This window comes from Chelonoidis abingdonii, chromosome 10 (genome assembly GCF_003597395.2).
Source record: "Chelonoidis abingdonii isolate Lonesome George chromosome 10, CheloAbing_2.0, whole genome shotgun sequence".
Taxonomy (NCBI): Eukaryota; Metazoa; Chordata; order Testudines; family Testudinidae; genus Chelonoidis; species Chelonoidis abingdonii.
Genome location: NC_133778.1, coordinates 67,378,769 through 67,393,655, shown reverse-complemented (window position 1 = coordinate 67,393,655; position 14,887 = coordinate 67,378,769). Strand labels below are relative to the sequence as shown.

At 45.7% G+C, this 14,887-nt stretch overlaps 1 protein-coding gene across 8 annotated transcripts in view; it reads right to left on the bottom strand.

Annotated features, from left to right (window-relative positions):
- Positions 1-2,082: 2,082 nt before the first annotated feature.
- STEAP3 (STEAP3 metalloreductase) overlaps positions 2,083-14,887 on the bottom strand; it is a 44,895-nt gene continuing 32,090 nt past the window's right edge. For 5 of the 8 annotated variants that reach the window (XM_075070271.1, XM_075070272.1, XM_032794031.2 and 2 more), the window contains one exon: positions 10,429-14,600. In XM_075070271.1, coding sequence (XP_074926372.1) covers positions 14,310-14,600 — 291 coding nt within the window. In that variant the 3' untranslated portion in view covers positions 10,429-14,309. Of the gene's footprint in view, positions 2,545-5,523; positions 6,286-10,428; positions 14,601-14,887 lie in introns of those variants that run through there. The other 3 variants (XM_075070270.1, XM_032794037.2, XM_075070274.1) reach the window with 3 other exon arrangements.

The following is a 14,887-nucleotide window of genomic DNA, read 5'->3' as shown; positions in this document are numbered from 1 at the left end:
CAGCACACTTAGCTACCTGTCAGGCTGTGATAAGTGATATTAACAAACATACAATATCACTTTTCACAGATAGCTTGTAAATCTGCTGTGAAAAGTGATACTTGCATATTTGTTAATATCACTTTTCTCAGCAAGCTTCAGGACTCATTAAGCCCTGGATGCAGGGGCTGAAGGGGGAGGCAGCAGGGGCCAGTGACGATGGTGGGATGGATGCATTGTCGGGGAGGTAGCGGTGACCCAGAGCAATGGGGATGGGAGATGAGCCCCACAGTTGCATGGCCAGAGCCAGTGCCTGGAATCTGCTGCCGTGCGGCCAAGGTTGGGGCTCAGTGTTCGTGGCCAGAACCCAGAGCTGGGGTTGGGAACTGCCTGGTTGGACCTAGGGATTGGAGCCCACTGCCACACAGCTGGCTAGTGCCTGCCACTGCATGGCCAGAGCCGGGGGCTGGAGCTCAAGAGTGCATGGCTGGAGCCAGGAGTCAGCACCTGCTACCATGTGGCTGGAGCCAGTGCTCGTTGCTGTGTGGCCAGAGCCAGGGGTCGGCACCACGTCCATGTGGCTGGAGCCTGGGAACAGAGCTGTGAGTTGGCGCCTGCTGCCATGTAGCTGGGGCAGGGGATCAGCACCAGGGGCTTGGGCCGTGTGGCTGGAGCCCGGGGCCAGTGCCTGTCACTGCACAGCCAGAACTGGGGGCAAGAGGCCAACTGAAGCTCCGTGGCCAGAGCGGGGGGTCAGCAGCTGCTGCCCTTCAGCCAGAGCCAGGGATTGGTGCCCTAAACCCTGTGTTCGGAGCCCGCTGCCCTGCAGCCAGGACTGGGGTGTCAGCGCGTGCCACTGCACAGCTGGAGCCCGAGATTGGAGCCGGGAGCCGGAGCCAGCGCCTGCTGCCACGTAGCTGCAGCCAGGGGCTGGAGGCTGAAGCCCTGCAGCTGGAGGCCAGGGCCATTTGGCCAGTGCCAGGGTGTGTGGTCAGTATCCGCTGCCCTGCAGTCAGAGCCCGGGGCCACATGGCCAGGTTCCTGAAGTCCCGCCGCTGGAGCCTGCCACCCAAACTCCCTTTCCCCATGGGGGTCAAAAACTCACCTTACGCCTGCAGCCTTGTGCCCCCACCTCTCTCCAGAGGCAGTGCAGGCAGTGCATCCAGGAGCAACAAGGAGGGAGGGGGAGGGGCCAATGCTTTGCCACCTCCCCCCGCACCCTTGCCACCCAGGAGGTTGCATGAAAATCCCCTGGTGGCTGCATGCTGTCATGGTGGCCGCATTTCAGAAACATTGCAATAGATAGCATGCATATTCCAGTTCTGGCACCAGATCATCTTGAAATGGAGTACATCAATCGGAAGGAGTATTTCTCCATGGTTTTACAGGCACTTGTGGCTCACCCTGTGCATTTCACTGACATCAACATGGTCCGGAAATGTGCATGACACCTGTACATTTAGGAACATTGGCCTGTACAGAAAGCTGCAAGCAGGGACTTTCTTTCCAGACCAGAAGATCACCATAGGGGAAGTTGAAATGCTCAGTGATCCTGGGAGACCTGGTGTACCTCTTAATGCTATGGCTCATGAAGCTATACATAGGAAACCTAGATAGCAGTAAGGTGCGGTTCAACAACAGCCTGAGTTAGGTGCAGAATGAGTGTTGAATGTGCATTTGGCTGATTAAAGGTGCACTGGCGATGCCTGTATGGTGGGTTAGACCTTAATGAGCCGCATGTTGCACACTGCATAATATTTGTGAAGGGAAGGGTGAAAAATTTACTCAGGATGAACTGCCAAGGGCTATTAGGGGGGTGCAATGTGGGGCAATAAGAATAAGGGATGCCTTGAGGCAACACTTTGAAGATGAAAACCAGTAATATTTGTTGCTATGATTGGGACTACAATGATTAATTAAATTTGATATGCTAGGAAGCAGTTGTGATTGTTAAGGCCTAGGATTCAATGTAAGGAACTGATAAAAGTGCCTGTTGATTTGCAGGTGCCATCTGCTATCATGGAAACAAAGAGTGCTTATAATTGAAAGAACTTTTCTTTTTTGCCAAATAAACCACAACCCAACACCACACACACACACACACACACACACACACAGATTCTGGGTGGGGGAGAAGGTACTGGGTGGTGTGTGACTTTCAGAGCTGAGCATAAGTCCAGCTTTCATTTGAAACACTGTCTACAGGGGGTGGAGTTTAGAGGAGAGTGTAAAGTGTCAGAAAGCAGAAAGGAATGCACCAAGAGAATTCTGAATGTGCTGAAGGGGAGGGCGAGCACGCATCTGCTTAGTCTGGACCATTACAGGAGACTGGAGCAGGTCAGTTTGATGCTCCAAAACTTTTATCAGCCTCTCTGTGGTGTCCCTATTGTACGCATCATTTTCTTTTCTTTCCTGCTTGTTGCTTTCCCACTTCTTGCGTTCAGTCTTTTCTGCCTCTGACTGCAGCAGCACCTCCTGGAACATATCTTCCTTGCTCCATCTCAGGCATTTTCTTATCTGGCGCAGATGCTCCCCGGCTGTTGGAGGAGGTTCTCAAGGTCATGTCTAGAGAGGCATAATTAACAATAAACAGAAACACTATTGTCAACTACAGACAGAGCATTGAAACACTGCTTGTAGCATACCTATCACTTTCTCAGTGACCCTAAGCAAGCACACATGCAGGAGAACACCCCAAGAATGGTGAGTGAACCCAGAAAAGCAATGTGAAAGGGTCGCTGGGTACTTATGGGGGTCAACACGCTAAACTCTCCTACCGTTTTCCACAGCTGAGGGTCACTATGGAAAAAATCTCACTCCTGAGGAAGGAAGCAAAGGTGCATCTGCTACATGCATCCAACTTCTGCCCCGGTCCCTTCGTTGCTTGCCTGTGTGCAGCTTTGGTCCCTGCCCAAGTAATTGAAAAGTGGCACAGGAAAGCATCTCTCAATGGGGGAAGGAACAAAGCAGCTCTGCCAAGGAACCTCTGGCAGAGAATCGCTGAGTACCTCCAGAAAAGTTTCTCTCTGGAGGAGTCTTGTGGAATCTTGGAGTGCATCAACTCCCTGTTCCGTCATTCTGCCTAGCTGTGTGTGGAAATGCCTAGCACACAAACACAGCCAGCCTTGTACATTTCTCTGCCCTCAACCTGCTTCAGAACTTCACAAAGCAAAACCCACTTATCAGGGGTCTCCTCTCCAGGCTTGCCAGAGAGCGACTGCCGAGATTGGTGATCCACCGCTGGAGTGGAGAACAGCTTCTGACTGGATGCAGCACCTGCTGGCCTTGTCGTGGGCTCCACATCTTCAGCCTCCTCCTCTTCATCAATGACTTCCTCTTCTGGGTTAGGACCACTTTTCACTGGCTCCAGACTCGACGAAGTATCCATGGTGCTCTTGGCGGTGAAGGCTGGGTCGCCACCTAGGGTAGAGTCCCAACTCCTTATAAAAATGGAAGGTCTGGGGCACAGCACTGGAGCGATGGTTTGCCTCCCTTGCCTTGTGGTATGTGTTCCTCAGCTCCTTCACCTTTGCACTGCACTGCAGCGTGTCCCGATCATAGCCCTTTTTACACAAGCTGCATGCAATCTGGCTGTAGATATCGAAATTCCTACAGCTGGCACACTGCTGGGACTGGACAGCCTCCTCTCCTCACTCATCAGATCCAGTAGCTCCGCAGTAGTCAAAATGGGAGATCGTTTGCTGCGTGGAGCCTTACTGGAAAAACCTGGGAGGTGGGTGCAAGCCCGCTCATGTCTAAAGGCCCCTTCCCCAGCCCAGTGAGAGGGAGTACTGGACCCGGGTTCCAATGAGTACTTGGGACAACTAATGAAAAGCAGGGGTAGGAGTGTGGAGCCGCAATGGTCACCAGGGAGGATGTGATGTGAGCTCCGCACGCTGAGCAAACAGGAAGGGGAATTTCAAAATTCCTAGGGCTTTAAAGGGAGAGGGGCAGAAGGTTTGGAACTGCTGACCAGAATGATCAGCATGGGCATTGTGGGACACCTTCTGGAGGCCAAATACAGCGCTAAAATCAGGCATGGTGTCTACACTGGCGCTACGGCGATAAAGTCTTGGTGCTAAAAAGCCTTATGATTCCTGTCAATGTGGTTTTTTTTTTACAGCGCTGCAACTGAGGAGTTGTCATAAACAGATAGCTAAGGGTTAATGTCTCTTTCACCTGTAAAGGGTTAACAAACAGTGACCTGCAACACCTGACCAGAGGACCAATCAGGAGACAAGATACTTTCAAATCTGGGTGGAGGGAAGTTTGGGTGTGGGTCCTTTGTTCTTGGTCTGTTGTCTCTCTGGGCTCTGAGAGTGACCACATGTATCTACAGGCTCTCTAATCTTCTGTTTCCAATTTGTAAGTACAAAGGTAGAAAGACAGTATAGTCTTTTAAATTGTTTTTCTGTATTTGCAAATGTGTAGTTTGCTGGAAATATTTTAAATTGTATTTTTTCTGGATAAGGCTGTTTATCCATTTTCTATAAGCTGAAAGACCCTGTAATATTCCATCTTAAATTTACAGAGATTATTTTTACTCTTTTTGTCTTTTATTAAAAACTTTCTTTTTTAAAGACCTAATTGATTTTTTACTCCTTGTTAATGCTAAGGTATTGAGTCTGTATTCCCCAAGGACTTGGTGGGAGGGAAAGGTAAATTTCCTCTTTGTGTTAGATTCACAGAGCTTGAATCTGTATTGCCTCTGGGTGAGGGGGAGAAGGGGGAGAGAAACCTGATCTCTCTGTGTTGTGTTTCAAGGAGTTGAAGCATGGTAATCTCCTGGTGTACCCAGGCAGGAAAGATCTGGGAGGAGGTAAAGAGGGGGAAGGAAAATGGTTTATTTCCCTTTGTTGTGAGACTCAAGGAATCTGGGTCTTGGGGGTCCCCAGGGAAGGTTTTGGGGAGACCAGAGTTTATCAGGTACCCAAAATCCTGATTGGTGGCAGCATATCAGACCTAAGCTGGTAATTAAGCTTAGAGGATTTCATGCTAGTACCTCATTTTTTGGACTCTAAGGTTCAGATTGAGGAAAGAATACTATGACAGGAGTGTCGGTGCAAAAAGTGGCTTTGCAGTGCATACACCTCTGCTGCCTTTTTGTGAAAAAACTTGGCAGTGTAGACCAGCCTTTAAATTACATACAAATGCAAAAGTTTTGTGTCTGTCTACGCTGGCTTTATGGCTTATAACAACAATCTATAACCCACTAAAAGCTGTCCCCTCAGTTGTTGCCCCCCATTTCCTGCCTAGGACTGGACGTGTTAATAGGTCTTAATGGTCTTTTACAATGTGTGTTAACTACTTACGCTAAACAGTCTGTTCCATCTCGTATTTAGCTGTGACACTTGGTATCTATCCTAGAGCTTACAGCGGCACAGCTGTCCAATGCAGCTGCACCACTGTAAGATCTCTAGTGTAGCTGCTCTGCGCCAAAAATGCAAGAAAGCTCTCACATCGGCATAATTAATCTACCACGACCGTGTGGCAGTGGGGTGTGTTTTATTCACACCCCTGCGTGACATAAATTAAACGACATAAGTGGTAGTGTAGACATAGCCTATGTTTCCCAGACCTGAAGAAGAGCTTGGTGTGGCTTCAAAGCGTGTGTCCAAAAAGATAGTACCTCGCCCACCTTGCCACTCTTTATATATTGTCTGGCAGTGTTTCAGGAAGGGCTCTGCTTTTCTTTGAGACCAGATCTTTTCCCCATTATTTCTTTTTGTGGGACTTCTGCACATAGACCTACCAATTATGAATGAGCCTAGTAAAGAGGGGCAGGAGAGGTGAGACTTCTTTTTGCAGCTCTTTGTGGCACCGGACTGGTTCTTTCCTACCTTAGACAAAGTAACTTGTCAAGCCTTTCCTTTTCTGGCTCAATCCATTCAGTCCTTCCTTGTGCTTTTCTTCTGTTCCCTTCTTGCCCCCCTCGTCCCCCACTACCCACATCTTCACTGCAGCAGGTTTTCATGGATGCAGCATTTGCTGTACAGCTGGGACAGCAAAGGCTCACTCTAGTGGTGCACAACTCTTTTGCATCCATTAAGGGATGCGTGCCCTTCCCGAAACAGAAGCTATGTCCCAGCCATGACCTGAATGAGAATGTCAAAGGATCCTTCTGAAACAGGTTCTCAGAAAATTGCGTATAACAAAACCCTGTCCACTTCTTGGTTTAAGCATAGAGTTGTGTGCAACGAGTGGGGAGAACTATAACAAAGCCCAAGAGCTACTTGCGTGATGTGTCTTTGTCTGAAGAGAAAGCCAGCAGGTGTCAGCATAGCCTGTTCTTCAGTATTCCAAAGCCTGCATGAGCAAGGAAATAGCATTTGCGAAGAACAGTTCTCTGTGAACTAGTTTAACTTGCAGAGCCTGTGCTAGCTCTCTGGGACCAAGCGCTGACGCTTTCCTTGCAGACAGTGTTGCATTTTAAATTGAAGTCAAAACGCTGGTGTCAAATTGTAAATTCCTTCTGTTAGATTAAGAGCATTCTTTGCACAGCCAGTTCCAGCATGTCTAAACCTTTGCACAGCCTGGATGTTAATCTCCCCATATCATTCATTTGGTGTGTTGTCTGGAAAATACTAGTTTTAGTTTACTGAGGCATATTTATCTAGCTTTAAAATAAGCTGGTCTTAACTTCAAGGTGAAGCACCCAGAGCAAACACAAACACACATGCAAAATCCATCACTAAATCTTCAGCAATACAACATAAGCCAGTACACACACATCATCTTAATGCCCTCCACCCTATCTTCCTGTTAGTCCCCCCTGTGCAGCGAAAAAAGGGGAATCTTGCATTGTGGTTTCCAGGTGGAATGTGAATTCCAGTGCACAGAGGTGACAGGTTGCAGTGTTGTGAATTGATTCACTCAACTATGATGGCTTAAGTTCACATAGATTATGCCCAGATAATGGACGACAAGTGGTGTGTAAGGGGGTGTAATGGACTTCCTTACATTTAGTCTCCCATCTATCTACATGCATTAACTTACCAGTCAGGGGCGGCTCCAGGCCCCAGCACGCCAAGCGCGTGCTAGGGGTGGCATGCCGTGGGGGGCGCTCTGCTGGTCGCCTGCGGAAGGTCCGCTGTTCCCGTGGCACCAGTGGAGCTGCTGAACCGGCGACTGGCAGAGCGCCCCCCGCGGCATGCCGCCGTGCTTGGGGCGGCAAAATGTCTAGAGCCGCCCCTGTTACCAGTGGAAGGCTGGCTACAGAGGAGATGAAAGAAAGTAAAGTTGAAGTGTGGGTGCGGGATGGCCTGCCTGATGTTTTTTCCTTAAACCTTCCAGTTTTGTTTCCCTTGCTTTACTCCTCTCTTCTGGCCTCATACTGTGGAAATTACTCCAGGGATTTTCAACCTTTTTTTGTGCATAAGCAAAAAATTGTCTTAGGCCCCCAGAATATCAGTTCAATAATCCACAAGCCATTTAGTTCCCATTAGTGATGCGTATTAAATTGTCAAATTTCATTTATATCAATCACTCCAAATGCACAAATGAGGAAGTAGGGGAATGTAGTGGGTGGGTTGCTGGTGGTGCCAATGGGGAGGTGACGAGGATGGGGGAGTGTTCTCTATTCCCCCAGCAGCAGACTTGCTTCAAGAGTGTTGTGGGCCTGGCCCTGTTGGCATGTGAAACACGGCTCTCCCAAGAGAGCTGAGAAGGAAGGAAGAAGACTGAGGAGCAGATGTAAGATTGGGTTAGGGATAGAGCAGAGAGGGACAGCAGGAAAAGTGAACTTTTGATACCTTCCTACACCCTCTGTTGCACCCGAAAACCCACGATTTTGCTTCACTCCACCAGCAATCCATGGGGTGCAGCCCAGCAGGCATCCCCTCATGATCCAGTGGTGGGCTGAATCTTATGGCAAGTCCTGATTTACAGAAACCAATTCTTTTATAATGTAGGGGCCAAATTCAGAGGGGTGGGGGTAGGAACAGGGGTGGCTCTAGGTATTTTGCCGCCCCAAGCACGGCAGGAAGGCAGCCTTCGGCGGCCTGCCTGTGGGGGGTCCCAGTCCCGCGGATTCGGCGGCACACCTGCGGGAGGTCCGCTGAACGGGACCAGAGGATCCTCCGCAGGCATGCTGCCAAAGGCAACCTGCCTGCCGCCCTCGCGGTGTTCGGCAGGGCGCCCCCCATGGCTTGCCGCCCCAGGCACTTGCTTGGCGTGTGCCCCTGGGTAGGAGTGTAAATTGGATGCAAATCTAAGTTGGTTGTGGCTACACTGAAGAGACCAGAAGAAGGTGCACAGTATATCAACTTACTTAGACTCACCTCTGCATTTGTCCCTAGGCCTCACATTCTGCCAGTGTGGCATGTAGTGCTGCACAGCTGAAAGTTTCCCTACAATCTGAGAGCTGCTTGTAGGCTCTCATTTTACATCACACTTGGGTCTCATTCTGCCAACGTTGTTATCTGCACCTATGGGGTCTATAGGCATGAGAGTGTAAGTGGGTTGGGAAAACATGTCCAAGGCATCTATATTTCTCCTGTTCTGTAGTCCATATGTGCTGCTTAAGAGGCCAGATCAGGAAGCTACTTTGCTTCAATGGCCTTAACTTTAAAATGTCAAGTATTGGGCTATTCATTCTCACATTGGTGTGCAGTCAGGCCTCAGGCTCAACGACCATCTAGCTGGCATGAACTGAATCAGATCAATGGTCTTTAGTCAGTGACTTCATATAGAGTTAAACAAGTGGTGTAGAGAGGAAGGCCCCCCTATAAATCATTAGTATTAGCTGAGCCTAATTTTCTTTTTCCATTTTATCAGGGGGAAGATCTGGCTTAGCAGAAAGCAAATTTGGCTCTCTTCTAACATCTGCTTTCCTACTGCTGCCTCTAGAGTACTGACTGAGACATCTATTTAAGAGCAAATATTTGATAGTAGATGGCTCTTTAATCCAGGAGAAAGAGGCATAACAGCTGATTTTGGCTGGAAGTTGAAGCTAAATAAACTCAAATCAGAGGCAAAGACAAATATTTTTAACAGTGAGCTTAACTAACCAGTGGAACAGCTGGATGTGGTAGATCCTCCATCACTTGATGTCCTTAAATCAAGAGTGCATGTCTATCTAAGACAGATGCTCTAGGTCAATTCCAAATCACTGGGTTTGTTGCAGGAATCATCAAATTACGTGGTCAATACTACACAGGTCAAGTTAGATGGTCATAATGATCCTTGCCAGTCCTACATCTATGAAAAGTGATTCATTTGCTCAATGAACAAGAACAGCAAATAAGGTTATATTGTACCCACATATTGTACATCACGTTTAATTTAAATTATCTGGCTCTGAGTTTCACATAAGTTCTTGGCAGTGGGAAACTAGTCTGTATAGGAGTTCTTAAAACTGTCACTCACTAAACAATACATTGAACCAAACCTCCCTAGTGTAACAAATCCATTGTTTCAAAGCTAAGGCATGATCTACAGATTCCACTAACTTGATGCATGAAATTTTGGGATACAGAATACACAAACAGTGACAAAACATTCAGATGTAAAAGCTAGTGGACGTGTGCTAGTCTTCTTGGTGACTTGGAGAGATTTTATGAAATACACCTTATAGCAGTTTTCAAGCAATTGCATCCCCCTTAAGATTTAACCATAGTTTGATAAATCACTTTGTAAGTAAATCCCTGAAGAGCAGGAGACCAAACACATTGCTAAAAGCCCTGTATAATAAGGAAAGTGTCAGAGAGCTGTACCTGCAGAGGCTAAACTTTAGCACAGGAATTTAAATTAACTCATTAAAATCAATTTACAAATTAGCTCATTAAAATGCAACACTCTGGATCTAGAAGTGGTAGATCTGTTATCCCACTTCCTTGAGGTAGTGACTAAAGCAGTGGCTCTCAAAACTTTTTTACTGGTGACCCCTTTCACATAGCAAGCCTCTGAGTGCGCCCCCTTATAAATTAAGAACACTTTTTAATATATTTAACACCACTATAAATGCTGGAGCAAAGAGGGGTTTAGGGTGGAGGTTGACAGCTCGCAACCCTCTCGTAATAACCTCGCGACCCCGAGGGGTCCCAACCCCCAGTTTGAGAACCCCTGGACTAAAGGAACTGAGGCCAAAGAGGCAGTGTGAAAGATTGCATCTTTCCACTCTCATTAAACTCGCCCATTGTCTCCTTTTTTAGCTCTATATTAAGGCAACTTTTTGCTTACTGAATTAAGCTCTGCTATTCCTGAGCTGCTACAGCTTGTACAATATCCATGGTCAGCACCCACAGAAGCCTACGTAATTAAATATCTATTACAGCTGTAACTAATGCAAATATGTGGAATATTGCCTCCTATACTCATATGACACAGAACCGACAAGTCTGTCAGAACATTGATCCCTTCTAGGTAGTATCTTCTTCCATTACAATAGCAAATACCAGCTGCTTACGTTAGTGTGTTTTGTTTCTCACATTTAAATCCTGGACAATCACGTCACTTTATCGATAGCTTTATTTAATAGAAAGATACTTTAGATTAACATTGAATTGTCTATAGAAAAAGAGACAGCACACAAGAATGAGTGAGTAATGATGCCATTATACAGGCACAGTCATTCTATCTTTATAGAGCTATAATTATAAGACTAAGAGGCCAATGATGAAAGAGGATTAAAACTGGTCCTTTTCTCACAGCTTTGCAATAGGGTCTTATACCCCAAAGGCACAAAGTAAGCAAAACAGAAAATAAAAATATAAGCAGCTTGCAATTTCAGCTATAAATCTTGCAACAAAATATACAACCACCAAATACAAAATAACAACAGTAACAAGGAAATGTTTAAGCTAACATTCCTCCATCCCCTAGCTACATCAAATAATGCAGTGGGGAAAGAAGTTAAAAAGGCAAAGAGCATTTCCAAAGTTTTCTTTACACATTTTAAAAAATATTATTTCTACAAAGTCAGAATAAATTATTGAAAATTTTAGTATCAAGGATTTAGAATACAGACCCCAAAGGGTAGAGCCATTCTGAAAGTTGCATGAGTTAGGACTTACGTTCTGTAGGTAGAAAAATTGGTCCCAGGGTAGTCAATTTTATTTTTTGTCAAGGTCCAAATTTCTTGATCAAGGTATAGACAAGATCCAGACTCCAAAGAAAATAATAAGAAACTCAACAATAACGATAATAAGTCAATACAAATATTTTGGGGTTCAATCAAAAGTGACTGGTGGTCCAGATTTGGCCCATGGCCCACCTATTGACTACCTCTGATCTACAGGTTCAGCCCTACCACTTCTTGCTCTGTGAGTGGTCCTGTTGATGTCAAACCCTGTATCTCAGTGCAAAAGTTATCTTGATATAAAAAAAGGGTTTTTTTTAAAACACACACTGAAGACAAAGCCTAAGGCTCATGCAACTTTCTCTCCCCCTCCTCTTTTTTTGCTAAAAGCGTAGCAGTCTACCAGGTTGCCTGCTGCAGAGGAGTGAGAGGAAGCACAGATGTGAGAATAAGCATCAGAATCAGGATTCATTACCTTAGCCAGAAAATTTTATGTGATTTTATGTTAGCTTTGCCTGATGATGAAATACAGCAGGAGGCTGGAATGAGTAAGTGGACTGAATTCAAATTCACTTCCAGGAGTTAAATTGAAGTGGATGGAATTACACCAGAGGTGATTTTGGCTCAGACCTCTCGCAGAAGCTGTAATTTGCCATTCAGTTGCACATATTACTGTCAAATCTATCTGCTTTGTGAGTAACGTTAGCAGATAATTATCTTGGCATGGAGGGGTTCTCGATAATTCTCCCTGCCCTGAAAGGCACAACAGGGACACACAATAACTCCCTTGTTCTTGAAGGATTTATCATGTGATTGTGAAAACCAGCACACTGACTCTTGCCTTGATTTCCTTGTATTCATTAGGAAGACATGGTGTTTGGAGATTCCAGGGTGACTCTTACACAACAGCAGAAATACCCGAACATCATCGGGGGACTATTAGTAGCAGCTTGTAAATCTTACTCTCTCCAACAGTTTAAGGCTGAACGGCAAGTTCTGATCAGCAGCAACTTTTAAAAATTCTCTGGTGATTCAGGTATTGACACCTGTCTTCAAGGTACTGTCCAACAGCAACTTGTGTACTTTACTCCGTTGTAGGAAACAAGGTTATTACAACCAGCTCCTAACATCTTACTTTGTTGTCATTCTTCTGTTTCCTCTTGATTTTCCTTTTTAAAGGATCTGTTGTAAAGCATGGCAATTGTCGTAGACAGACAAGTTGTAATCTCTATGGGGCAAAGACCGTGGATTTGTATGTGTTGTAAAGCATCTATGACATTGGTTTGTTTTCAATCAAGAATGGTGTATTAATTTAGACTGTGGACAGTCTGAACAATCGTTGTGTTAAAGAAAAATGAATATCTGATTCTGATTCTCCACTGCCTTGCACAGAGTGTGGGCATCATTCACTCCTGTGCCAAGTAAATGAGAAGTTCTGCCAAATGATGCTAGTATTTTTATTTCACGTGTGCATAAGCATCTAGCCAAGTGATGGCATCTTCAGTGGTGTGATGCAGTTCTTCTAAGACACCGTTGACCCTGGTCAGCAGGTATTCCTCGACAACGTGCGGCATTGTCTGTGTTGCGCTGCAGCTGCACACAGGGCTGTCACAAAGGCCCCAGTGATACTGGTTGGCTGCACAGAGACCTTGCCTGGTCCGGAACCTGTTCAACAGGGACCATTGGCGACGGGGCAGGTCAAAACCAAGCGGGCAAATTGTGGGGTTGGCGACGAGGGACTGGTTGGGGATTATAACAGATATCCATTCCTCTCGCCAGAATGTTTCCACCCTAACATCCTGATGTGGCAGATGAGACCATAATGGATGACGTGATGGCAAACATGCAGCTGGTGGTTTAAAAAGGTCATTGTGCAGCGGCAGGCTCAAGTTGGCATGTACTTTCTCCAGTAACCTGCCAGTGGCAACCTCTCGTCTGATAGGAGGAGGAGCAATATTGCTCAGAACTGGAAACCATGGGAGTGGAGTTGGACGCAGGGTGCCAGAGATGATACACATGGAGGCATGTAACAGCGTATGATGCTAGTGTATGATACTCACTTTTGTAACTGAGTAAATGACTCTTGAAGGTGCAAGGTACTGGAGAATCAGGCCCATAATGTGTAGCTGTGTTGGTGTCCATTCCATGACTGAGACTTGGTCAGAGACAGATGAGTTTTAGCCTTTGTGAGAATGGTCACAGCTGTAAAGTCCCATTTTTTGGAGGTTCTGGATCTGTCACAGAGAGGGCAGATGTGTCATTGCTGGTGGTGAAACAAATACACCTGATAGTTGTTGTGGTAGATGTAGTTGGACACGTTGATTTGAGTTTAACAAGAGTAGTTTCAAACAGTGTCGCCCCATTATTCACTGCTAATTCAGCTGGCAGCTGTCATTTCCCCAGTGCCCAGAGTCAATATCATGAAGCTGTGAGTCCTTTTGGAACTTATCTTTACACACCTTCCATTAGGGGATGCACTAAACTTTGGTTTCACATCGCTGAGAACGTGTGATCGCAATGACCACTGCGGATTACACTAAGGTGTAAATGCACTTCAGGCTCGGCGCTGTCTTCAAAATCTATTATAACTTTTGGAAATAAATCAACTCTTCCAACTGTACAAATATGCACATGCATCACTCATATCTACAAGATCAAAAAATGCACTGTTCACATTTGAGAAAGTAGTGAATACTGAGATGTGCCATCCAATTTGTTGTGTCAAGGAAGCAAATCCCACAGTTCTCCAAGTCACTGGATGTTTCTGCTATAGTGGCAGGAGTTAAGTAGTTTATGTTGAGATTTATACTGTCCTCATCCAGCTTCCCATGTGGAACAACCCTAGGGACTGCTCACACTGCTCAGAACCATTGTTTTGGTTTAACAGCAGATTCAGATGGTCCATCAGGTCACATGCAGAAGGATTTCTTCATAATCATATGGGATACAAATTGTCCCCCCTGCTATTTAAAAAAGAGAGCAGCTGGGGCCCCAACAGAGAAGCAGTACAGAGTACCACCAGCTAACTATCTCAGTTGACCAATATGACCTATAGAATTCCATTTGTTTTCTACATATATTTACAGCTGCTCTCTCAAATGTCATGATGATTTTTAAGGCAACAATCATGCTAGCAAATCAGCAATATATTTTAAATATTACTGCATAAACTAATTTAACAGTAACTGATTTTCTAAAGTCACCAACTATCAATATCAACCCACAAGGCAATTATACCAAACATAGACAATTATGAAAAACCTCAAGAAATCTTCATAGTGCTTTGAAATTCTCCATCATAAGAGAGGCTTTGCTACACATTACTGGAACTTTCTCCGCTTGAATATTCACCAGTTGCACTGGGCAGTGTGAATTTCACGTACCTTCCCTTTTCCCAGCCGTTCCGAATGCGCTGCAGTCTTTGGTGGATACAGGGCAAATGAAAGAATATTTTCGCTAAGATCACAGTACATGGCACTAGTAGTGTGAGTGTGTAACTTGGCGGCAGATAGAATTTGTATTGGTTTTCATCAAAGGCCCTTGTCCATCCAAAGGTGAGGGTGTGTAGGGTGCTGACTACCAGGGCAGTAAATCCAAGGGTAGACTACAAGGAAAAGAAACACGCTATTTACTGAGGTGCCACACTTCTCACAGTAGTAATACTTAGCGTAAATAAAGCCCTGAACACTTACATGGCACTTTGCTAAAGTAAGACATTCCCTGTCTGCAGGGCATAATAGCTAAGGATTCAAAATTCGTTCCCACTGAAATCAGTGGGGGATTGGCCATTGGCATCGCTATGAGTGGGACCGGGCTCTAGACAAGGCAAGCATCTTCGACGCGCAGCATAACCATTAACGAACTCTCACCACCTCTGAATACGTGCTATCC